Source organism: Solea senegalensis, linkage group LG6, assembly GCF_019176455.1.
Source record: "Solea senegalensis isolate Sse05_10M linkage group LG6, IFAPA_SoseM_1, whole genome shotgun sequence".
Taxonomy (NCBI): Eukaryota; Metazoa; Chordata; class Actinopteri; order Pleuronectiformes; family Soleidae; genus Solea; species Solea senegalensis.
In genome coordinates, this window is record NC_058026.1 from 17,451,290 (window position 1) to 17,477,619 (window position 26,330).

Genomic DNA, 26,330 nt, shown 5'->3' on the forward strand with positions numbered 1-26,330 from the left:
CACGTTGCAGCTCCAAGTTTCCTGGATGCAGTCCGGACAAGGAACACAGATATACAACTTACCCTAGAAACAAAAACCAAATGTCTTGCACAGAAGATAAGCATTGCTTCATTCTCTTCTCTCTTTTTGTATGCGTGACAAAAATATTTTTAAGGTGAAAAAGAACCTCAGCAGTCAACAGAGCTACAGTTCAGCCAGTGATTTAGACTCTGATGTGCTGCAATAACTGATACTTTTCATGCAGGAATGCTATTGTTACCCAGACATACACACACATTATCGCAGTGTTTACTCCTCGTGCCTGGTGCTGCGACAGTTTACAACCTCAGGCTGGGAGAGAAGAAGAAGGATGAAAAGGAGACGCACGTTGTGTTTTTCTGCCCGACCAGCTGTTTCAGAAGAGTCAAAAAGACAAAAATAAAGGATCTGTTAAAACTTTCACTGAAGTGGACAAAGTCACATGAGTTGGTTTTATATGATTTTGGCGAGGATGTGAATAGACGTGATTTCAGAGGGTTATAAAAAGAGACATGACTGATGAGACTGATGTGTGCGAGGTAGGCCAGAGAATGTGGGGGTGGACAGGTTTGTGCAGCTATTCTTCTCGGGACAGTGCATTGACTTCCATTTATTTTTGGACAGCCTAAAAAAGCATTACTCCTTAACCCATAACCAGTTAATGTTTAACCCTAACCTTAATGTAAGCACAATTCAAATCTAAGCCCTAAACTTGCCCAGTTCCATCAGAAACTAGGTTCTGCCTCATCAGGACCAGGTTTTGGTCTCCATGAGTGACAACTGGTCCTGACAAGGCCAGTGTGTCTGCCAGAGAAGAGTACACACTCACACACAAATAAACAAGCACACATATAAATACACATATTTGTGTGTCGTGATGACAAAGGATGCTGGGTAATTATGCTAATGATGCCATAATGAGATGCATATGCCCTCTCTCATTAAGAAATTACATTTTCTTTTCTTTCAAAATATGTTCATTCCGTACGTACCATGTACATGCAACTGAGACATGTGAGGACACATGGACACGGACACTCGCCCATTATTTGACACTGTTTATAGTTGACTGAACCATGTGCACATTCACATACACAAAAAAACATGTGCAGGCCAACAGACGCTTTCACAAACACACACTAGCTAATACAACCACACACAAGCACCCATATTTATATAAACATGAGGCACTATTTGCACACAAGGCTGATTCATCGATGGACCCGTGGAGTTGACAGGGTTGTGTGTCTATGTCACTGCAGCTGTGTGGAAACACATGCACACACAGAAATAAACACATCGCCCCACACACACAGACACACACACACACAGGCATTGTGGTTCAAAAGGAAAGGATGAAGTTGAGTTTATGATAAAATAACTGTTTTAATAAACAACGTCTGTGTAAACCTAAGAGTTTCTGTCCGTCAAAACAACGGGGAGTCATGAATACACATACACACACACACACGCTGACGCATGGCAATGATGGCTGACTAAAATAAGATTATAATCTCTGTTTATGACCTCACGGGTGCGTTTATGACTCTGTTACACCATCGAGACATTCCGTGTTCACATGGGTCAGCTGGAGGAACGCAACCACTGAATAATGTCATTAACTCAACCACACACACACACAGACTCACCCAACACTGACTAAATATGCCCTAATCACTGTTATTTAGCACTTTCTTGCTATGTCATGCTGACCCGTTACAAAGAGAACAATTACATATGACTGCTTTGTCTATGCAAAAACAAAAAAACACAGACAGACTCTGTTGCCGCACTGAGGCAAAATAATAAAAATGTATCAAACGCTGTATGGAACGTTTAAAGCTGCAGTGTGTTGGATGTAAACAAATGCCGCCACCCTTGAGGCTTTAAAACGGGAGTTCTGGCTTCATTCGTCATGGAGTCTCCAGCGCCTCCTACCGTGTTGTCACATTAGTTAAATCACACATTAAGCTGAGATTATAGTGGGGAATTGGAAGAATAATTTCTTGAAGATTCAGATAGAAAATGGCCGAGCAGTGAAGTTGGACTGAGGTTTTTGTTCTGGTCAGGATTAGGGAAGTAGTCGCTATGGTTACGTTTTAAAGTCTCAAGGAAATGAGTTAATGTAATGTCCGCATGTCACAGAGACATGACTGAGTGTGTGTGTGCGTGTGTGTTCTTGGATTTGTCACCTCTTTAGGACCTTTTCTGGCATAAACTCTGACCTTGTCAGGACCAGGAGTTCACATGGAGATGAAAACCTGGTCCTAATGAGGCAGCACCTTGTTTCTTAGGAGCTGGTTAAGTTTAGGGCTAAGATTTGATTTATAGTTAGGTTAAGGATAATGTCTTTTTAGGCTGTTGAAATGAATGGAAGTCAATGCAGAGTCCTCAGATGAAAAGCTGTGCAAAAGTGTGTGTGTGTGTGTGTGTGTGTGCATGCGTAAAGGGAGAGATCAGGCAGAGAGAATAGAGTGAGTAGAAGGGAGGACAGGGGAGGTGAAGGGGGGAAACATGTATGGTGAAGATCATAAACTAACACTGTGGCCCTTCATGGCTGCCTGCAAACCCTGGAGTGGAGTTTGGCAGGAGCAGGATGGATGACTGAATGTATATATGTATGGATAGGAACTGGCCTCATCATAAATGTTTTTATCTATTTTACTTTACAAGATTAAAGCTACAGTGTGTGACTTTTGGTGGTTGTGAAGGAATGTGAATGGGTATCTGTCTGATACTGGTCAAAATATATAAATAAAATCCGATACAATCCATAAATCCTAAATATTGCATGCTTCACTTTGCACAGATCGTAAAAATGTAAATAAAAATCAATATTAAAAAAAAAATTTGTTACACAGCTGGAGAATTATGTCTTTGAAATGACGCAAAAATGTTGTTGTTAACAGCTTTATAAATGATCTAAAATGACTGTATTGGACACAAAGAACTGGTATCGTCCCATCCCTAGTTTTTGTTGTTGTTGATGTTATTAACTCAGACATCAGAGCTGGGAGTTTGCGGTGTTCCAGTTGGGAAGTTGGAAGCGCAAAGGATCACGGGCTAAACATTGTTAGAAAAACAATAACGACGCTCTATGTGATATTTTGCGCACACAAACAGCACATGTTTAAGGTTAACAATCAAACAGTACTACAGTATGTGTATGACTGATTTACTGTGAAACAAATGCAACAGAAGTGCTTCAAATCCTGAACTCTGGGTATGTGAGATTGCTCTGAGTTTACGAGTTAAAGGTCCGAGGGTCCCTGAAGGTCCCACTGAAGGTCGGACGTTCTGAGTTCCGACTACAATCAATCATGCATTAACAAGGCCTCACTTGCTCATAATGGTCACGTTTATATCTGCTGCTGAAACAGCTTAAGCATTAGCGATGTTGAATAAAATAATAAAATTAGAATAAAACGCCATAAAAAGTGACGTAAAAAATATAAGTGACATGCCATCTTATAAATAATCGAGGGGCAAAGAATGAAAGACATCCACTCTCCTTTCTCAGTTAATGTGCTGAGTTCCACTGGCCAAAAATGATGATGCAATTTTCTCTGGTGTGAGCACAAGACAAGAGTTCCCCCTGTTGATGTGACACGGAGTCTTCAGCCCTTCAGCAACCTGATGCTGCTCCATCCTGCATATGTCCACTGACCAGGACCACAATGTTAAAACACGCTAAGATTGAGATTAATTGAGTTTATTAATTCCTATATTGTCACAAATTGTGTGACAAATAAAACATATCTGTAGCCAAATATCACAAAAATAGAAATGACACCTTACAGTGACATGTTATGGTAAAACCTTCTAATCTTATTTCTAATACAATTTCCATCTGGGTAAGAACAGTAACAGTGCAGATATAAGGAGATTTTCAAAGTAATAGTCAAGTAATAGATTGATAATAAGAATGGAATAGGCTACCACGAGAGTGATAATTTAACATTAAACTGAATCAAAATTCATAACTTCAATAATTTAAATGAATTATAACACACGTCAATCTGTGGCTCAATGATTCCATATTTAAGATAAGAGACTGTATAATTATTATTATTATTATTATTATTAATAATAATAATAAAATAATACTTATTATTAATTATTACAACATATTTACAAACAACATTACAATTAAGCTTAATTAAATGAAGAAATAACCCTAACCCATGCATTGACTTTTAATCATTTGGGTCAAAGTGTTATCACTAACTTTAACAATAACCAGTTAATGTCTAACCCGAACCTCAACCTTACCACAATTTAAATCTCAGCACTAAACTTAACCAAATGACCTAAAACTAGCATCTGAGACATTAATTCAGTTGGAACAATCAAGTTTCAAATCAAGTCAGTTCAAGCACATTTTCCCAAAGACTTCAATTCATTTTTGCCACCAGTGGATATTCAGGGTATTTTCACTTCGACATCCTCGAGAAATCGGAGGACTACGTCCACATTTGAAGGTCCTGATCTTAAGAGAGAGAAATATTCTTATGTCTTAAGTTTTGGAGTGAAGATGTTAAATCAAGAGAAATCAATCAAGACCACAAATGATTTATTGATGGAAACCATATTTATATAATTGGATAAACAAATGATCAGCTTCTCCCCGCCCTTCTTTACACAAAGTAAAGCGAGTTTCATGGAGATGATGAAGAACAGTAATGGCTTTCAGCCGGCGATCGTGAGCCGAATCACAAACCCCTGCCGCTGTATTTCAGTTCAGTGTCTGTGTCTGTGCTCCAGTCGTCCAGGAAGTACTGAACCATCCTGTGAACAAATCTTTTTAATCAACTGATTCTAATGATTCAGTAACACACTTTGTGTTCGTGTCACGTATAAAAATACGTCATGGCAATTTCGTGCAGCCGTGCTATGACGGCCCCGTCTACATTGAGCGGTTCCTATGAAGTCATGGAAAACAAGAGCCGAGTTGAGTCAAGTAGAGCCGAGTAGTGCTGGAGCTGCACAGTGGAAAAGCTCCATTTGTCTGTGAGCACACATGTTGACAAGTTGTCTGTTATACAGATTGTTTTCCTAAACCACAATTCATTTGAATATTCACTTCAGCCAGGTAACTTCCACCCACGTTTCTCTCATTCGTTTGAGCAGCGCCACTGTGAGGAGACATGAAGTAGCGACACCTGGCAAGTGAAACTGGCCCATTGCACGAGGTAGGACGACGGTATATCACCAAATTGATATTTTGACCCACCCCATTAATACACAAAATACATGTACTTGTACAAATACTACCTTTTTGTTATTATCTTTTAATTTTAAAGTGGAACTTTGAAAGCCTTTTTCTCTTAGGAGCTCCCCCTACAGTTTTGGAGTACATATTTTTACGACGACACCGTAAATGCATCCATGTGTGTGTGTGTGTGTGTTCTTAAGTGTTTTACTTTTTCAAGAATCAACATATTTATTGTCACACTGGTTATACAAGGTGTGAAAGTCCTGTGCTGCTCAGCTCTATTTGAATAGAAAACATGATATATAATGTGATAACATTTTAAAGAATGAAAAGAAAGAAAAGTATAAATAATAAAAGAATAAATAAGTTGTACTTCTTTTCGAAAATGTAAACAAAGACAGTGATTAATAATTGCTTTGTTCCAAGTGTTTGTTTTTGAGCAGAGCTCACTGGTGTGTCAGTTTGTCTGTCTGTGCTCAGCTCAGATGTGGAATCTTGCCCCTGGCAATTGAAACAGTACAATTCCGCTCTAATCCAGTCAAAAGTAGACTGTGACGTTTGTTTTATTCTGTTTTATTGTCCAGCTTTTCAGAAATATAGACTTATGTTGATTCACAAAAGGATTGCAGAAGCTTAAATTGGTTCTCTATGTCTGATGATGGTGAATATAAACTGAAGTACAGTAACTCTTTGATTATAACGTGTCTCAGTTTGCCTTTGAGGCATGTATGCAGGTCTTTTCTTTATATTTGAAATCATTTTGGCATTGGCTTTATATGCATTTTAGCCTGACATTTGAAATCAATATGAGAAAATAGTACTAACACATAGATACATTTTATCGAAATCGCAATAGAGCCTACTGCAACAACATATTTAAAAGGTCCAAATGCTTTTTTTCCATATGAAGACTGACACAAACTATGTTTCTCTCCCTCTCTGTTGTCACAGTTATTTGCAACCATGAAGGTCAACAGAGCTCGTCTTCATTCAGGCAACTGCAGACAACTCTGCACCGAATCATGTTAGAGCCTCTGTGTTCTGTAGTGCTCAGCTGTGACCACAAGAGGGCAGGCGGCTCCCACAGATATGATAAAAGCAGATTCTCATTGATTCATGTCATGACAGGTCAACTCTGCCTCGAGGCCTCAAGTTTGAAGACTAAACTTTCTGTGCACAGAGACTAATTCAGATCATGGTTAGAGGCACTGACAGCACACACTCACACAGTATGTTTTATGATCATCTAAGAGCGAGTGTGTGTGTGTACTTATATTGTTGGGAGGACCAAAAATCATATGAACCACAAGAAGTGAGGACATTTTGGGAATGTAAGGACATTTTGACTGGCAAACAGTTTTTTATAGTTGAGACTTGGTTTTATGGTCACATTGATTTATGATTTTAATACATGTTTTCCTTCTTAAAAACAAACTACAAATGAGTAGGATTTGACAAAGATGATTCAAAATTTTTGCTTTCTTTTTCCTTGCGGGATTAACCCGACGTTGATCCGGGCGGCATGTGCATGAGGATGGGTATGAAAGATGAGTGATAGAAAATGCACTGTATGAAAGTGTGAGTGAATCAGACCTATCATAGACTTATCATAACAACAAAAATGTAGCTTTAGCTTTCTACTGGCTTCAAACAACATCTCAACCTCCAGAGATCTTATCTAAACTGTGGTAGCCCAGGAGGAGCATCAGTGGTGGAAATAATGGTTTATTAAAAACAAATCATCCTAAACTATAAATACAAAGTAGTCAATGAAAAAAATGATTTATTGCTGAGTCTTTGGTTACAGTTAGATTTATGTTAAGCTATGACCTTTAGTTGTGATGGTTAAGTTTAGGGTAAGGGGCAAATGCATGGTCTATGAGTGTTTTCGGGCATAAACTCTGACCTTGTCAGGACCAAATATAGTCCTAATGAAGCAGAAGCTCAGGTTAGGTTAGGTATTAACTGGTTAAGGATAACGCTTTGTTAAGGCTGTCAAAATAAATGAAAGTCAATGCAGTGTCCTTTGAAGAATAGCAGTGCAAACGTGTGTTTTTATCTCGTCTTTATGTCCTCTTTTTCACATGAGTTTACTGGAGCTCGAGCTTTGACCCCCAATGGTTTACCTGCCGTGGCAGTCTGTCTCATGTTTTAGTCCAGTGGTCGCCATGGTGACCCAGCCCCATGACAGCCCGGTAACCTGAGCTGTCAGTCAGGTCGGACAGGTAACGTGACAATGTAAACTACAGCAGGTGTGTGAAAAGGCAGGGCTAAGAGAGAGAAAAAGACGAGACAAGAGACGAGGGCGAAGTTTAAACAAAGACAGGAAAGGATAGTTCAAAAACACAGATGAGTGACTCTGCGAGGTAAGTAAAGAAGAAAGTGAGTTGGAAGAAGAAAAGGAGAGGGGGGTCATGGAGAGCACAGTGGACGAGGATGATGGGACTTTTACCAACATCTCTCTGGCAGACGACACAGGTAAAACCTTCAGCAACTGTTTTTCACTTTCAGCTTTTCTGTTAACTTTAAATGTACACACGAATAAAAGTTAGGAGGGAGTATCTTTATATTATTTAGATCCAAGTGCTTACTAGAATATTACACAAACTTCAACTGGAAAAGCCCTTATTTTCACTATCCTTTAAACCGATTAATATACAGCTTTACTATTGACAAACCCACTATAAGTATGAGAGAAGGTGTGTGAGACAACCATCGACACTCAAAATATTATCATTTCATTGTATGCTCTGTGTTATTGTGACAACACATGTGACAGTTTAACCATGATGAGCAATGGTGCGGAAGCAATGCTTGTAATGCTGAGTGATTCTGTGGCTGCGTTTTTCTGTGACAGGACTGAGGTGTGGCTCCTCATGACACACACGAACACACACACAGGTTTGCACAGCTATTCTTAGGACACTGTATTGACTTCCATTCATTTGCACAGCGTTATCCCTACCCTTAACCATAACCAGTTCCTCAGAAATGAGGTTCTGCCTCACTGGGACCAGGTTTAGGTCTCCATGAGGACTCCGTGGTCATGACAGGTCAGTGTTCCAGAAAAGGTCCTAAACAGGTTATAAATACAAGTGCACACACAGCATCTTTTGTGAGGAGAGATTGAGAGCGAGGGTGCAGCGGTCTGCAGAGTTTGTGAGGGCATATAAAACTGAGTGAGAGGGGTTATTATTGCAAGTTAAAATGAGAATAGGAGGCTTGTGTACCACTTGTGGTACACGTACCACAGTTTGAGAACCATGGCCATAGCCTAGGTTGGTATTGTTTCAGACTTTGTGTATCTCTTTATGACGACAGTGTTTCATGTAACATGTCTTGGTTTCTTGAACATCTCAGTCCAATAGAACACTTTGTTTAGGTTGTGGTGGAACATTTTCATAGATTAGAAAATAACTTAAAATATCCAATATAAGTTCCAAGAGAATACAGCAATATCTATGGGCTTGAAAATGTGTTCCTACTATGAGCATATTACAGAAACTAAAAAATAAACCCAAACAAACATGGACGTTGCACTGTTTTTCTTTTTCTTTTTTCTACGTATCGACAGTGAAGTCGTGATGACGACATCGATGTTTAAGTGCAGCTAAAACCATCATCACCGCCTCAGAACCTCAGCCTGTTTGTTTGTTTCAGGGCCATTTTCTTGCTTTAGGTGAGTCCGAAGCCGAAACTTCTCTTCTCATTCTTTTGCCTAACACAATCATTTCGACAATAATTTCAGAACCGCTTTTCAAATCACATTCAAGACTAAACGTAGCCAGCAGTAGTAGCAGCAGCGACAGCAATTAGCTTGTTTAGGTCGTGTCCGTTAGCAGCTCGTCGGGCGCTGTCCGGTGACTTTTTAATCATCTAAATCTAGTCATTGATACGTATTTGAACATAAGACTTATTACGTGAACTAGTTATAGCCAATTCTGTTCGGATACTAATTTCATCTCTGCTGCGGGGGTCGTTGTGTTGTAGCAAAGAGGAGAGCTAGCTTTTGAAGCTAGTGCCCATGCGTCCATTATCGGACACCAAAGAGTATACATATATATTGTTAACTGTTTTATTTGAAAAGATGTATTATTTATTTATATTTATAAATATTCTTTTCACGTAACAATGCACGTCGTTCCACTTTACCTTACAATATGTTGGCTGGTTTAGGAGAGATGCCCACGCGTGTATGTGGGGTCTGTTTTCTGCACACGCCGGGGAGGCTGGTGTTAGTCAACCAGTAAAGGTGCAGTGCGTGAACTGCCGTCAAGATCCTCCATCACCGAGAAACACCAACTTCAAACACGACGTGCGAGTTTGAAGTTTTAGTTTAACACTCCTTTCAAGATTTAAATATGAGTGTAGTCGACAGAAATGTGTATGAAGCAAAAACATGTCTCAAGTGATGCATTTGAGTTTCTATACATCATCCCTCAGCCCGGGTGCGGTGTCTCACCATCACACACTCACAGTTATTCTCCTTAGGACAGTGCATTGACTGCTAAAGGTAGCAAATACAAGTAAATATACATACACACACAGCTCTTCTTGTTTGGACTCTGTTGACCTGTATTAAGACAGACTAACTAAAATGTCACCCTAACTTTAACTAGTCAATATCTAACCATAGCCAAACTTTAAAACACATCTTAAAGCTCTATTGTGGAACTTATGTCACCGCCTGGAGGAGTTTGGAATAACTACCAAAACACTGCTTGTCCGTACGTTTACATGCACGGTGTAATCGAGCTAAGGCTGTAGTCCGACTAAGTGAGTCAATCAGACAATTTGCTGAGCCTGAGTATTCATGTGGAGGAGAAAATTGATTAACTTGTCATGTATGTCTGACTCCACTGCTGTAAGTGGTGCTGTGTCTCTCCCTATGCTAGTGTGTATTGTAATCAGTTCCCTGCTGACTTTTACGTCACAGGAAAACAAACTGTGAACGACGAGATGGACAGTGAGATTTGTTATGCTGTGGTTCTGCATGTTTCGTACTTGCCTTACATTAATACAAATTAGATGGAGCATGGCTCTTGTGGTTGCTGTGTTGTCGAAAGTAAGACACCGCCACCCTATGATTTCTGAAAACAGTACTGCAGTTTATACGGCTACATCAGCATTTGACAATGGTTTTTATGTATGTTGTAGTATTATGCATTAAATCTGTCAGCACCAGAGTGACTAAATAAACAATCTTGGAGAAATCCTGTCTCCCTTCATAACATCTACTCATCATTTCTGTCTGTCCTTTTTTTCCTCCAGTGGACGGTGAATCTGCAGTCCTGTATACGAAACAGGAGAACGAGCTTTCCATCATGAATTGCGACATAGATGGTAAGCGGACGTACAAAAATGATCTGTGTTCAAGAGTTGCATTTGTACTACAGACCTGAGAGAATGTGTGTTAACTGAGTTGCAATGGATTTCAGGAGACATGGAGAACCAGGTGGAGATGGAGGAGAAGACAAGGTTAATAAATCAGGTTCTGGAACTTCAGCACACGCTGGAAGGTAACTCTCACAGTTTTACTGCGTGACAGAAATAGTTCCCATGGTTTGAAGATTATGCTGCACATCAAATATCTGCATATAATTTTCTGTTTTATTATCAGAAGTACCACTGCATGATGACAAAACTTGTCCTGATAGAAGCAATTTCATGTCCAGATAAAGATTCATACATTACTTTTTACTTAATGCGTCTCCAATTTGTTAATTCTCTTTTTTAAAGTGAAGCAAATGCATCATTTCTACTCTTCACATATTAAATGTGTTAAAAAATAGCCAATACGACACCATTATTTGATATTGGAAAGTTAAATTAAATCCAAAAGTCCTTTGTATTACATGCTTCACTATGCACAGACTATACAAATGTAAGTAAAAATCAGCAACCGCACTTTAGCTGAGTCATGTTGTGGCTGTTTATTTCTACTTTATAAGACAGATTTGTTACGCATTGGAAGAATTATGTGTTGATGTTGCTTGTTAATACGAGGTATAACAATCCCAGTTCCAACTTCTGATGTAACCATGTAATGTAGATGACTGAGAACTTTCACATTGTTCAATGTCTCCCTCTTCTGTGACGCAGTTTTTACTCCTGATCTTCAGGCTTTTTGGTAATAACATGTTTTTCGCTTCCTCTTCTTAATTTCTGTTCCAGACCTGTCAGCGCGAGTCGATGCGGTCAAGGAGGAGAACCTGAAGTTAAAGTCAGAGAACCAGGTCCTTGGTCAGTACATCGAGAACCTCATGTCGGCCTCCAGTGTCTTCCAGACCACCGACACTAAGAGCAAACGGAAGTGAGGCATCATGGGGGTGGGGGGGTGGGGAGCCTCTGTGAGAAGAAATCCACCATGGAAAGTGGTTTTTGTTTTCTCTGCTTCTGTGTTTGAGCTCCTTTAACTGAGTCTAAACTAACTCTTTAAAACAAAACTTAAACTGACTCTGTCACCTTCGCGACCAGTTCAGAAGTAGATCCATTTCTTATTGGCATGGCCCAGGTCTGTTCAGATGAGGTAGACTCAACCCTTTAATCGCTAACAAAAACACAGAGTATGTACTGTATAATATGAAATATTTAAGTGTCATTTGTACCTCAAGTTTCTTTTTGATGCTTTCTGTCCAGAGGAGCATCTTTGCTGTATAATCTGCTTTTCTGAGGTTTTTCCCAACTTTCTCACATTCCCAATGTGTAAATTTGCAAAAACAAACCACGGATATCACAAGTAGTGTTTGACCACGACGCTCACTGTTAACACGGATTGATTTAATTTACTTTTGTAAAGTATTTTGTATGTTGGCTGGATCTGGAAGTTTTTGGTAGCTCTCAGATGTCATTGTTTGTGCATAGAAAGCATGACTGTATTCCTCCACCTAAAAGCTGGAGAACTGAACAGTGTTACTGAAAATGAAAACATATGACATGTACTAGTAATACATATCTTGAATGGTTTTCTTTTTGTTGTACAGTTTAGCAAATGTAATAAAACGCTGTTAAATTATTAGCCTTTGTAACGGGGGAGTGTGTACGGCTAGGTGAATGCCACTGTTGATACATAATATGATACACGATATTGGACAGAGGTCAGTCAAAATCCCTGGATAATAAGAGAAATGCGCCAGCAGCAGCAGCATTATCACCGAGTCGTGATGTTGTGGTCCGTCAAAATCTTTATTATGGAGGCAGAATATTTGTTATACAGTTGGGGCATTATGTTTTAAAATGTCTGGTTATACTGTTGGTCGATGGTAACTGTCTGTTAACACCTTAGATGTAAAACAATTTCTGTATCTAAAAATATTATCAGAGGTTGTCAAGAGTGGAGTTTAATTTCAGAGTGATTGCACACTCTTACAAACATACTTAACTTAATCACCATGAAAACAGGATTTGGTTTTTGTGCTTGAGAGTATTTATGAAGTCAAACATGACTTTAAAGCAAGGCTGACAGAGTAATGCATTTAATTTTTTTGGCGGATTTCTATGGTGGCATTGCACCACCACAAACCTGGCATATAAATTACAGCTTCATGCATGAGGACATTTCTTGAACCAATGCTGTGTTAACCAAAAAGATAGAATTGGGGAAAGTTCCTTTTTGTGTGATTTAGGGCCCAAGTTTGTGTCCACCTCCCATGATAAGGATGGCGAGTCGGGTCTAAATGCCCCGAGGAAGTGAGCACTAGATGCTTTAAGTGCTATTGATCCACTCTGGCCTGCCAGAGGATGGTTCTGACCGTAAAATGAGATGATGTCCTGATCATGGAGCAGAGTGGAGGGCGTGTCCTCTGCTGCTTCAGTTAAAAACAAGATCATGCTTTTATTATTCCCTTTTAACTGTCAGATATTGAACAGAATCATGTCTTGAGAGCAGTTACTCGCATGAAAAAATCAAGCAACTCTGCAACTGGTAAATCTACAGGAGGTTTTGAATTATTTATATGCTATAATCTATTGAGGTTATTTGAACAGTTGTACAGTAGTAAATCATTAAAGTATGACAGAACATGCTGAATATTACCCACCTATACACACTGATACCATCTCACCCTGTATCTTTGCCTTTTTAAATGTTTCTGTTTTAATAAAATCCTAAGATCACTCATGTCTGGGTCTTCTATAGTCAACTACATAAAAACATCTTGTGTTCTTTGTATTAAATAGTTTTATTTCCAAGAGCAATGTACAATTTGCAAAACAAATGAAAACAAAGATCTGCATTCGGCAGCGCCTGCCCAGAGTGAACTACAAAAGCAAGAAACAATAATATAAAACAAATAAATTAGCATCAGTATCTTTCCCAGCAACAATCTAGATCCTAATGCTCACTAGACTGGAGGGCGCAGGAAAGTACTGCTGTGTTTCTGTACGAGACATTTTCCAGGTGTTTCCTACAGGAACCTCTGAATTCAATCTGCCTTTTTTCAACTGATGGCGTACAAAATGATAAGTTCTTCTCTAATTAAGCTCATTAGTAATGTGTCTAAAGTCACTCATAACACTGCTTTAATAAAACCAATCTTCATCAGAAGCAATAAATATACTGTCATTTATGGAGATAATACTTGATTCTGGAATAGCTATAACTTAGTAAAAAACAAAAACATTAAAGTAACTGATGCTCCAGACAAACTAGCTAAAATGTAAAACAGAACATCCACTTCCCTTTAAGCAAAGGTGACTTCACTGAAATGCTCCGACACTGCACAGTTTACATGTCAGAAAGCATTTCCCTGCAGTCTGGCATCCTCTCCTGGCCTGCTCTCGAAACCCAAACTATTTTCAAACAAGGAAGGAACTTTGTCAAACCTGTGTCTTCAAACGAGTTCTTGAAAACAAAGGACAAGACAAGAAATAAGTCTTAACGTTTGAGATGTAGCCTAAGCCCGCAATGGTACAATGGTACAAACAGGAGTGGACAACAGTGTAGATGCACCTTGTCCTTGCTCTCAGGTGGAGACACGCTGGTGGATCTATGATAACAGAGATGGGATGAACAGGAACGGGAGATGTTTGTATGACAGCAATGGCTTATAAAGCGGGAGAAAAGAAGGGATGAAGAAAACGTGGAAGCTCAGGGGAAACGAGGGAAAACAGCTGAACAGATGAGGGAAGGATGGTGTATGATGTGGTTTGGGAGACCACAGAGCTGAAGGATGGAGAAGAAGACAAAGATGGGGCAGCCAGGATGACTGCAGGCTACCAGGAGGGTTTGGAGGAATTACATGCTGCTGCGCTCAGAGAGGGAGGAGGTGCAGCAGATACGGCCCTTCCACCTTCTCCCCCATGCAGGGGAGACAAGGAGACAGTCAGCGTGGGGTTCACCTCAGTCTTTGCGTACCCTCCTCTTTCTCACTGCTTGTTTGTGGCTCTCTTCAGCGACGTCTCCCTCTTTCAGCTGTGAGAACGAATTTGAGTGAAACAAAAGCAAGAACAGACAAATTTACTAGATGAGACAAAAACATCAGACACTGGCTCATTCTGTGGTGAAGAATTATGCAATTCTCACTGGGTTTGTCACTAGAGGATATGACACCTTGATGAATGAATTAGTGCTGACTAAAATTTTAAAATTAAGTGTTGGGAAACTGAATGACCTGAAGTAAAGAGAAATGGCAAGAAGTCAGAGATTTAAAGACCTTTGAGTTTAAGACGGAGTGTACGTGTAAGTTCTGTGTACCAGGATGTATATATCTTATACATGATAAGTTGTGATGTCTGTGGCCTCGGTTAACTTATTACAATTACATGTTTTTGCCTTGATCACAAAACTCTAGACAAATAAAGCTGCCACTCCATCGTGTGTGTTCAAGTTCATACTTACAGGACAAACAGTTCTAATCACACGAAAACACTCGGAATGAAGTTAATACATAGTAACTTGTTCGTTAGTTGGTGTTATTTTCTGCTTGCGAGGACAATTTAGGGTGTCCTAAATGTCTCACCACAAAACACAACATCCTTCCTCTGATGAGAAAAGATGGCATAGATGCAGGGCCAAGCCGAGCTCACGCCATCCTATGCTGGACAACTTGGTAATTACTTCATACTATCTGATGTGCTTCTATACTAGACAGAAAGGACGAAACAGACTTTAGGATTAGTAGGGCTGAGAATCGCTGCTGATTCACTGAATGGATTAAGATTCACAAGGTCCCGAACAGATTTTCACGCAGCTAATTCTGCAAATTGTATAAAACAACAAAAATAATATTAGATTAAAGTCAACAGAAAATGGCATTTTTGGCCATTTTCAGTGCATCTCTAGTTTCAATTATTGAAAACACCCAAAGCCGATTAATCGATAATCCAAGAATGCACTTTTAAATTAATTTGACCACACAGTGCAACTCTACAGTGTAGTTGGTGATAACTTGATATTGTATTCTGTTCTACTAACACACTATGGGCTCATGCTGCTGAGTAGTTAAGAACAAAACACCAACCTCATTCTCTAATGTTCTCTCTGGAGCTTTGCTTTCCTCTTCTCCCTCTCCCTCCTCTTCCTCCTCTTCCTTGTCTTCATCATCCCCCTCTAGATTGTCTCCTCCCACATTTGCATCATCTTCCTCCTCATCCTCCTCCTCATCCTCTTCTCTGACTGTGGAGCAGAGAAAATGGGACAACAATGGGGGATGAAGACATGCGACTTAAAACATTACAAGATACTGTCTTGCTGAAGATTTCTTTTTCCTAAAAAAGCTCAAATACTGATTTTTATTCCAGCCCTTTACTTGATACATGAAAATGCATAAAAAGAAGTTGTGATTCATTGATCAAACACAGTATATCTTGGAAATATCTGGTTTACATATTCAAAATAATATTCGGTGCAGCAGAAAAGACAGTAAAAATAGTAAGGACCGTACTGTGCAACAAAATGTGCTCTTGTCATGGTTTATATAGTAAATTGGGTCACTATTGTTTGCCATCTTTAAACAGTAGGTCCCCAAATTATAACAGTGAAGCTGTGAAAGTGAAGAGGATTGTCTGACCTGCAGCTGCAACTAATTCTGCAGCCTCAGCTTCTTTGTCTTCCTCCTCAGCTGCTGCTGCTGTTGCTGTGTCTGCCTCCTCTTCCTCCTCCTCTTCTTCTTCCTCCTCTTCCACATCAGCCTGAGGCACGTCTACCTTCTTGTACACGTAGTCGTCTTCTGATTTCTGGAACACAGAGAGAAAATGTTCAGCAGAACACAAACAGCTTAAAACAGGTATACAGTAGGAAATACATGAAACATTAAAGCAGTAACGACACACAGACTAGAATTAAACAACCTAAGACAAACTGCTGTACCACATCAGCCATCCATGCATATCAGATTTGCATACTTCATGTTGACAACATAGATAAATAAAACAAAGACTGATTTGCTCCATAAGTAAAAAACTGATGTCATCAAGTGGCAACCGGTAATGAAAATTTAACTCCTGTTTTGAACCTCGAGGTTTTCACTTTGACTGCTGCCGTGTTGAAGTTTTGTGACCGGAATTTCAGGCTCATATTGGATGATGCTAGCTAGCTGTCAATCACACTGGTACTTAATCGTCTATTTTCCTCTAAATGGCAACATTATTTAAAGGGGACATATTATCCAAAATCAACTTTTTAACCATTTCAATACTTATATTTGGGACTCTGGAGGCCCTACCAGTCGCCAAAGTGTGGAAAAAGAATACTCAGTCATGTTTTCGTGGTCCACCTTAGTGTAAGTATAGGTGATAAAACACTTGATGTTGAATTCCCTGTGCTTATGACGGCAGCATGCACATTTCACCACAAATGTTACCGCCCCACCAGTAAGTTTACTTCGAGAGCTCCACCTTAGCTCCACCTTGTCCCTGCGAGAGTGCAGGCGAGGGAGGAAGAGCGGGATTATGTCAACGTGGAGGGACAAGTGTACTGTTCGTGGCTGCACAGTGGAGCACAGTGTTTTACACAAACTTCCAGCCTCAGAGGATTTTATATATGAAGCTAATGTGCCAGATAAAGTCAGCAAATGTGTGTTCGTGTGTTCGCACCACTTCACATCAGACTGCGGCCAGCGGTCACCGTATTTAGTCAGCGAACGTATTTCACCGACTTACAAACACACACATTAAGAAAAGGTCACATAGAGCTCATAACTGACCATTCTATAATTAAAAATATTTGTTCAGTACGTCCTCCATGACCGGAGCACAGACACAGTCACATACAGCAGCAGTTTATGCAGCTCGCCGCTGGCGATCAGCGATGCTGCACTCTCGGTGAAAATCAGTTAAAAAGACATAGGGACAGCACCGCTGATCGCCAGCACCGCTGATCGCCAAATCAGAAACACCCAGGAAGAAGTGGGTGTGTGTTTGCTTGTGTCTCATTTGCATATAAACGGACCATGCACGAAAACCGAGCGTTCTGAAAGGGGCGGGTTTAGCAGGTTTAGACATGTTCATTAGGACACCAGGGAACTATTTTAATGGGGGAAATAGGGTATAATATGTCCCTGTAATAAAAAAATGACATCATGTTCTATTGAAGAGGACCTAAAACTAACTCTTAAATAAAATATTTACTGATGTTTAAATCAAGTGAGAAGGAGGCTCATTTTTCCACACACTTCCATTTTTAAAAACCAGTGGTGTTGCCCCCCTGGTGGCTATTCAATATATTCTTGCTTACAGATGTCCTTATCCCGCTAACTGCAAGACCATATACATTCATTATTATATTGTTATTCATGTTGTTCATTCGTGGATTTCCTTGTCATAATAATATCCAGAAGAAAAAAATGGCCACTGCACTGGTCAGTGCTCGGGCCTAATGAATGACATAATTAGGTATAGCGTACCTTTGGCCAACAGAAGAGCACACCCAGTCCTACAGGCAGGCCGACTGTCAGTATGTAGATGACCCAGAGCCATGGTCGTTCCTCTGCTGCCAGCATCAGCTGAGCAAAAATCCCCGGCTAGTGGAAAAGAGAGAAATAAACCAAAAAGAACATGAGCTTTTGGAAGCCTTTTCCTCACAGGAAACAACAGCTCCGTGTTAGATTACAGTACAGACACTATGGTGTTGATGTTAAGTGTGTGTACTGATATCCTTACAAACACATCACACTAACCTCGTTAGCACTGGCCACTAGTTTCTTCAGCCCCCAGCTGTCAGATGCCCAGCGGTCGGCCACCTCCTTATGAGCGGTGATAATGAAGTTGTCAAAGTAGATATCTGAGGTCATGGACCACAACTCCAAGCCCAGAGCCTTGACAGGTGTCATCCTGAACGGCTGCAAGTCCTCAAAATAGTCCGGGTTATCAATCTTACGTGGTTTCCAGACTCCCTTGAGAGAAGATAAAGAATTTCAAGGTTCAGACGTTTGATTTTGAAGGAATTTGGAGGGGGTGACGGTAGCTCAGTGGTAGAGCGAGTCTACATGCTGATGTAGGCAAGAAACTTAACCCTCACGTTCCTGATGGCTGTGCTGGTAGCATGTGAACACATAGATGTACTGTGAGTGAATGGATGTGAATGGCAAAAGAAAAAGAAAAGAAAATACAGGATACACAAGATGACAAAAATCACTAAACTCTAAACACCAAAATAAGTAAAAGAAAAAGATGATATACAAAATCAGGTAAGAGCAAATAAAAGAGTTAAGATAAATAAAGTAATAAAAACAATACAATAGAAAAGAATAATAGGACGGGATCAAATTATCACGTGAAGAAGTGATTTAAAAGAATTCACTGGATGTACAAGCCTCATCTCCTCAGAAGGCCGTGCATTTTTAAATTGGGGGGATAAAAAAGCTTAATGAAAACACAGAATGTGAGAATGTATATATGTATATATATATATACACATATGTGTAATATCATATAAAATTTTTGCACTTTTTTGAGACAACAGAAGGTAATATGTAGAATAATTGAAACATCCCTCAAGCTTCTGCATTTCAATGCACAGCAAAATGAGAGGAAATGGTGGACGAGAGACCCACACAGAGACACGCACTTTCTTCCCAATTTTGTGAGAATCCAGTTAATACCTGTGATAGATTTTACTGGAAACCTAACTTATGTTACCTGATAGTTGGGGTTGTCCACCAGTGGGGCTTTCCACTTGCCCTTGTACTGAGGGTTGTTGATCATGGGGCGTTTCCACTCTCCACAGCCAGGTGCAGTCTCACAGGCAGGGTTAGAAATCTGTGGTGCCTCCCACTCTCCATCCATCTCCTCATCCCTGCACACAGAGGACAGTGTCAGGCTGAATATTTCTTAACCTAACCCCGGCTGTGGGTTTGTTCTTTTATTTATTTGTTTGTTTGTTTTTACCAATCTTCTGGTTTCTCAGCATTAGGGTCAGCAATGAACTCTGCTTCATCATCCAGCCATCCCTCAGGCTTCATAGCGCCAGAGTCTTCAACCTTAGCAGGAGCATCCTCATCCCTGAAACACACACATCAGTGTTTTGTTAGTGACATCACGGACACCTGAACTCACACTGAAGGCCTTTGACCATCAGTGGCGCGAAATTTTGAATTATTCGTTGCGACTGCGAATAAGTTATGAGGAACAAAAATAAATTGTGGAGTCAGCATTTAGCAATGATGAACTGGTGCCACGTCATGTTTTACTGTTACCAGTCATCTGGCTTGACAGCCTCGGGATCGGGAATCTTGGCCCTCTCGTCCCAGTCGTCGGGCTTGGAATCATGTGGGTCATCTATCTCTTTGGGAGGGTTGACTGGCGGCACCACGTCATGCAGCAGGTTTCCACGACTCACGCTGGACTGATCGATGAGCATCTCGTAGCTGTTGTCGGGGTTCAGGACTGACAGCAGTGAAAGAAAAACATGAAGCATTCCAGAATAAGTGAAAACATCGTCAGAAAAAAACAGAACACATGTATGCAAGGCAGGTAAGTGTTATCCTGTGTTTTTTTTATTTTGTTTAACTGGAACTATGCAGTATTTTTTTTCCTAATTTAACAGCTCATTGGGATGGTAGTATAGGGAGATTGGGGGCTGTCCATCCTTGCAAGATCAGGGCCCGGAGTCCTCAGAATATGGTCTCATGAGGAACATGAACACACACACCAGGTACTAGCTATTAGATAAAGACAACAATCGCATTTTTTTTTCAGACATTCATCACGGCAGAGCCGGCAAAAAAGAAGCAGAGAAAACTGCTGACGGAACAAGCAAGGAAGAGGAAACGACTGGCTTTTTCTGAATGGTGAGAATTGACAATGACATAAGCAAACCGGATGCCGACATGGTATTCTTGCCGATGCATTTTAAAGTATTTTTGGGATAAACTCTCTTCTCTTTGCATTTGTGTGTATTTGCACTTTCTTGATGTTTGCTCGACATTTTTTATAAACAACATTTGCTGGTCTATTTTTGTAAACTGTTCTTCCATCGGCATGAACATGGCGCCACATAAATACGAGTGCATGCACTCTTTTCCAGAAAGCAACATACCGAGTGTATAGAGGTGAGTCTTCTTGTCAGTGTAGAACTTCTTTAGGTCGATGTCGGCCCTCTTTGCGTGCTTCTCCTCCATGTCTTTGTTTAGAGGATTCAAGTGGCGGAAAATCAAGTGCAGCTTGTAGTCCTCGCCACATTTGTCGGGTCCAAACATGATGGTGTAGGGTGTGCGGTCGTGGAATTCATCCTGCAGTGCAACATAAATAAATAAATAAAATAAGAGTCGAGGTTTAATTAAGAAATCTTGAATTTCTGCAATCTGACGGTTCAGAGAGTGAGGCAGAATAAAAAAAGGAAAAGAAGTCCACCCACCAGATCGAGATCGCTAGTGTCTGACAGCAGTTTGATGTATGCTCCACCACAGTCAATACCATCCTGGAAATTCACCTCATACCTACAGCCAGAACACAAAAAACACAAGTCCTGGTCATCAGTTCTGAATAAATGTGTAGTATTGTTCATCCACTGACCACTGCACCTAAAGGAAGGGTCCATTGACATTATGAAAGATAGTGTGAAAACTAGATGAGCTCAGTCGCATCAACTGACATGGTGATTTCAAGTTCTTTTTAGTGAAACCGAGTAAAATAAGGTGGATTAAAATGTGTTTTTTTAATTGCTTAATTGAAAACATGGTGTAAACGTTTAATAAATAGCTGTATAACATGTCAAATTAAATGATAATAAGTAGATACAGTGGATTGACCTAATGTTTCTGTTCAGAACCAATATTTACGATTTATGACAGGACAGTGAACACAACACACAGACCATTGTAGCCATCCACAGAGGATGTTATCATTTTCCTCCACAACAACTCAAAATAAACCACCATGGTTGGATTATGTAAATAGTAATCAGAGGTTACAGTCCAACAAGAGCTAATTAAAGAGTAACCGTCGCTTATGGTGCAGGTAATACCTCATAATGTGTGTGACTTATGTATCTGTGTTTATAGGGCAGTAGTTGCTTCCTCCTGGATGTTACAATAAATGTTGTTGTTTGCCGTGACCATAAATACAGGATAGCAACCACCTGCATCACAGCCAGAGAGTACACTTACTCTAACTCTGTCTGGTTTGTGTCGAGCTCGGGACAAAAGAATATAGGATACATGTCGGGTTCAGGTCAGGTCAGTCAAGTTCGGACAGGAATGTAAACTCACTGTACAACCAGAGGCTCATCCTTGAAGACAAAGGGTTCGCGCAGCATGGCAGAAATGGCATGGTGTTTAGCACGGGACTTGAGGACCAGACCCTGGTCTCCGGGAACCTTGTTCTCTTTCAGCTGCTCCACTGCCCACTTCCCTATAGATGGAAAGAGAAGATGAAAAAATCAGCCCCCATGTTTGGTTGCATTACAAATAAGATGCAGGCAGAAGGGAGAAATGGTTACAAACCATCATATTTGGCAATTTCATCGTCTGCGTCCCCCTTCACCGTCTTTGACAGTTTCCACCTGTGGAGATCAACATCATAAAACACTTGGCTCTCAACGTAGATGAAGCAAACACACCTCCCCGAACATGACTACTAACTAGAACAGTAGGCTGAATAGGCTGCTACCTCCTTGATGTCTTTGCTTTCACTACAGAAAAGACTAAATGACCTCTGGAGTTGGGCACAGGGAAAAATATCAGTAATGATCACCAGCAAAAAGTCACAAAATTGTGCATCCCTAAACCATTCAGGTCACTCAACACCACTGAAAGCTTATGTATCCCAGGCCAGCATGCATGAAAAATTCAGTGTTTTCTAAAGCACATAGTGGTGGTAAAATTCTCAAGAAATACCTTTCCAGCGACCCATCATCAAATGTTTCTGCAAAGTACACTTCTCCGGTGGGAACAGGAGTCACATATGTGACCTTTGGACAAAAAAGTATACAATATGTCATTATTAAGAAGATGGTTTTCCATTCACATCCAAGGTTTCATCACATGAAATCTATTTTTCCAACAGCATTTATGATCCATTCCTGACCTGGAAAGAGACGTTGTCATCTGTTTTAGCATCCTTCCCTTCTGCTGCTCCCTTGTCATCCGTCAATTCGGATCCCTCCTCATCCGTCACACTTGCCTCATTATCTTCTTCTGCCATCAGATCATTTACATCTTCATCCAACTCCATTATGTCATCAATGTCTTCAACATCGGTGTCTGACAGCTTCTCCTGAGCCACCACTGCAGCCACAGCCAGGGACAACAGGAGCAGCACACGCCACATCCAACCCCTGTCCAACTTCATCTGGAAGCAGAGTGAGCATGACACAAAAACCTGATATGAATACAATATAAATAATAATAATAATAATAATAATAATAATAATAATAATGATATATATATATATATACCTGATATAAAACTTTAAAACTCCTCTGCTGTAATTACTTTGCCTTTGGTTGTATGAGGCATTGATACATTATGAACACTGACTCTCTCTCACTGGTAACATGGCTGCCCTCGGGGGCAAAAGAGAAAGAAAAGATTTGCTTCTTTATCTCATGGTAAATCCAAACAAATCATTTCAAACAGTGAATCACACATCTGAACCCACTACCAGAGGCAGAAGTGGATTAAACAACCCCTGTATGCTTTAAAATCTCAGATTTTCCCTATGAGTTTGGTACAAGAGTTATTAAACTTCCACTCAAAAAGGGCAGTTTAATGCTGAAGAACATATTCTTAAGATATTACAGACATAAGTCGTATCCTTGGTTAAAATAGCTAAATCCGTCTTTCTGTTCCTGTTGGCAGCCGTGTTATCAGGGAGTGAGTGTCAAGTGTTGATTTTGTGGTGATATTTCATACAACCACAATTGAAAGAACCAGAATTTTCCCTTAAATACAACTAGGTAATTCTTTTACCATCTCTCATACACTCCTCCATTCTAATCTTACATGTTTGTAGCTTTTGAACAGATTAAAACCATTGTGTGCACTCATGCATTTTAAATCCATAACACAATCTGCTAAACAATTGTACAGTCATGACATCTGTTACACCAAACAACAGTTTCAATGACCTCCTATTGATCAGACACCACCTGCTCGCTATTGTTGTGGGCAGCAGGAAATGAAAAGCATCACTGCAGACAGCACAGCAGCACACTCTCCTTAAATCCTAATTAACTATAATTCCCACCCCGGTGGTCCAATTCTCCAACAGACCTCCAGAGGATCTAAATGATTCAGTTGCAGGGCTGGCTATATAAACTGATTCTAATGTGAGAATATTATTTTGTATTAATAATACAGTTAAATATTCTAATGCCTCAGAGGTAGAAACATATTTTTCAAGACATAAACACACATTCAATGCATGAAATAAATATTGACGTAAATTCTAATAGGTCACAGGTGCTTCTCAGCAGCAGATATATGAGCTGAATAGTCTGTTTTGTCTTTCTATGATAACCAAAGACTCACAACAAAGCAAAGACGTCTGTTCACCTTCACTTCACATTTGTGACATGGTTATTAAAATGTTGCTTTCTCCTTCCACGTCATGTAAATGCACTCATCAGTCATTTTATTAGGTGCACTAGGTGAATTGCTTATGTTAACACAAATAGTTAATCAGACAATCGCATGGCAGCAACTTAAGCATGTAGACACAATAAAGACAACCTGCTGAAGGTGAAACTAAGCATCAGAATGGGGGAGAAGGATGATTTAAGTGACTTTGAACACAGAACATTTGTATTTCAGAAACTGCTGATCGACTGGGATTTTCACTCACAACCATCTCTAGTGTTGACAGAGAAAATATCCAGTGTGTGGCAGTTCTCGGGCATGAAATGCCTTGCTGATACCTCAGGTCAGAGGACAGAGACTGGACTGATTCAAAATGATAGCACATCAACAGTAACTTAAATAACTCATTACAACTAAGCTAAGAACATCTCTGAAAGAACAACGTTGAGGCAGAGAGGCTACAGAAGCAGAAGCCCACATCTGGTGCCACTCATACCACTTTAGTTGGTGTCCCCTGTATCTAATAAAATGGCCAGCAAATAACTGTCTGATTACAAAAAGGCTGCATGTGCGCACAGATAACAGAAGTGTGAAGCTTACGCACTTCAGGAATTCAGATAAAAAAGAAACCTTGCATTAATCAAAAGCACTGTCTAACAAAGACAAAGCTAATCAAATTTTTCTGAATGAACGGATCAATGTCATTTTGCACCACAAAGCTTTCCTGTTACAAATGACAAGGGGGCTAACTAGGGTCCAATAGACCACGATCCGAAGAAAATAACATTCATAATTTCGCTGTTTATTGGACACATGTTCAAAAAATATTTAAAATGTATAAATAATTTGCACCTGCGTCCAATGTGCAAAGGCCTTAACGATTACTTTCCTAATCAAAGAATCTGTCGATTATTTTTTCAATTAATTAAATGTTTGGTTCATAACATGTCCCAAACCTTTTAGCGGTTTTTGTTTTTTGTCAAAATTGAGCAAACAAAGCAGAAACCATTTACATGTAAGAAGCTGAAAAATCAGAAAACATGTGAACAACAATAATCAAAATAGTTGACGATTAATCGATTGCAAATTCCAAACACTTGGATGAGCGGCTCTGACAACAGCACTCGGTCCGTTAGCCGATGATAGCTAACTAACTGTACGGCGCGCCAATCATAAACAGCTAACGTTAGCATAACATAAGCTAAGCAGACAGTTGGGCATATTAATAGCTCGGAGCTTAAACACACTTTGTTTGCAAAAGATAAAACAAACAAACAGAATACAAATGTTTTCCTTGAGCTACAGAACTGACAGAATAGCGACCGTTAGCTCCCTAAATTAGCGGTGATGTCGCACAGGACGGAGAGAATGAATGAAAGCACACAAACAAACCTTGTTCCTCGCTGTAGTTCGTACAGGAAAAAACGCCCTGGAAACGCTGTTTCTCCCGCGTTGAAAAAGAACAAATAAATATAAAAAATAATATTCTTGGACGTTTTTGGAAGCTGAGAGGACAACCAGAACCCGCGTAAGGCAGAGGAAAGCTCGATGGACAGTCAGTACGGTTGATGTGACGATAGCAAGCAGGTCTCTGCAGAACTGAGCATGCGTAGATGGAGAGCGTAACTGGTGCCTTCACGTACCACAGTTATGATAATAAAAGATGCACAATCCGATTGTATTTTGTTTACACCGATTATATTACAAAATCTGAGGCCGTGTCAATATTAGCAATTTTTTTTATTTTACACATTTTGTAGGTATTTTACCTTTTAACATCATGCTTCAATGTTTTAATTTATATATTAATAATTACATATTATATCGTGCTGTATTTTGTCCTGTGAGTCCTTTTATGAAAGTGGAATTGTTGACTTTACTGCATATAACGAAAGGGGGAATTTATTAGGTCCTTTTGTCTTAGGAGTTCCAAAATAGGTGTTTACAGTGAGCACGTGAACGCATCAAAAAGTTGCTCTCTCATGATCCGCCATGATTTCAAAATAAAAGTCTATTGCTATTAAATTCTGAAATTCTTTTGCGCAAAGCAAACACAATAAGTGTGAACGTGACAGCAATTTAAATAAAAGTGTTGCTCTACATTTGTGCTATACAGTTAAGGCAAGCAAATGCAGATAAC

General features: G+C 39.9%; 2 protein-coding genes across 3 annotated transcripts; one reads left to right on the forward strand and one right to left on the reverse strand.

Moving 5' to 3' along the window:
• Positions 1-7,433: 7,433 nt before the first annotated feature.
• Positions 7,434-13,352, forward strand: scoca (short coiled-coil protein a). Of its 2 annotated transcripts, XM_044028359.1 has the most exons (5): positions 7,667-7,711; positions 8,808-8,912; positions 10,505-10,576; positions 10,672-10,752; positions 11,408-13,352. In XM_044028359.1, the coding sequence occupies exons 3-5, from the start codon at positions 10,558-10,560 to the stop codon at positions 11,548-11,550; spliced, it is 243 nt and encodes an 80-aa protein (XP_043884294.1). In that variant the 5' UTR covers positions 7,667-7,711; positions 8,808-8,912; positions 10,505-10,557; the 3' UTR covers positions 11,551-13,352. The 2 variants fall into 2 exon arrangements, with proteins under 2 accessions (XP_043884292.1, XP_043884294.1); XM_044028357.1 differs by lacking the exon at positions 8,808-8,912 and having other exon boundaries at positions 7,434-7,711.
• clgn (calmegin) lies at positions 12,400-25,772 on the reverse strand. Its single transcript, XM_044028356.1, has 15 exons — positions 25,583-25,772; positions 22,697-22,960; positions 22,507-22,580; positions 22,114-22,172; positions 21,880-22,021; positions 21,027-21,108; positions 20,709-20,901; positions 19,867-20,056; positions 19,559-19,672; positions 19,310-19,466; positions 18,349-18,564; positions 18,076-18,192; positions 16,243-16,408; positions 15,694-15,848; positions 12,400-14,645 (listed from the first exon to the last, which is right to left on the reverse strand). The coding sequence occupies exons 2-15, from the start codon at positions 22,958-22,960 to the stop codon at positions 14,574-14,576; spliced, it is 2,001 nt and encodes a 666-aa protein (XP_043884291.1). The 5' UTR covers positions 25,583-25,772; the 3' UTR covers positions 12,400-14,573.
• Positions 25,773-26,330: the final 558 nt, after the last annotated feature.

What these genes read in the sequence shown, in the direction of transcription:
- scoca (XM_044028357.1), top strand. Translation starts at nt 7,648, where the DNA reads ATGGAGAGCACAGTGGACGAGGATGATGGGACTTTTACCAACATCTCT. An exon ending in CATGAATTGCGACATAGATG is followed by an intron (nt 10,577 to 10,671) that starts GTAAGCGGACGT and finishes AATGGATTTCAG; the next exon opens with GAGACATGGAGAACCAGGTG. An exon ending in ACTTCAGCACACGCTGGAAG is followed by an intron (nt 10,753 to 11,407) that starts GTAACTCTCACA and finishes TTTCTGTTCCAG; the next exon opens with ACCTGTCAGCGCGAGTCGAT.
- clgn (XM_044028356.1), bottom strand. Translation starts at nt 22,960, where the DNA reads ATGAAGTTGGACAGGGGTTGGATGTGGCGTGTGCTGCTCCTGTTGTCC. An exon ending in TGAAATTGCCAAATATGATG is followed by an intron (nt 22,022 to 22,113) that starts GTTTGTAACCAT and finishes TTCCATCTATAG; the next exon opens with GGAAGTGGGCAGTGGAGCAG. An exon ending in ACACTAGCGATCTCGATCTG is followed by an intron (nt 20,902 to 21,026) that starts GTGGGTGGACTT and finishes GTTGCACTGCAG; the next exon opens with GATGAATTCCACGACCGCAC.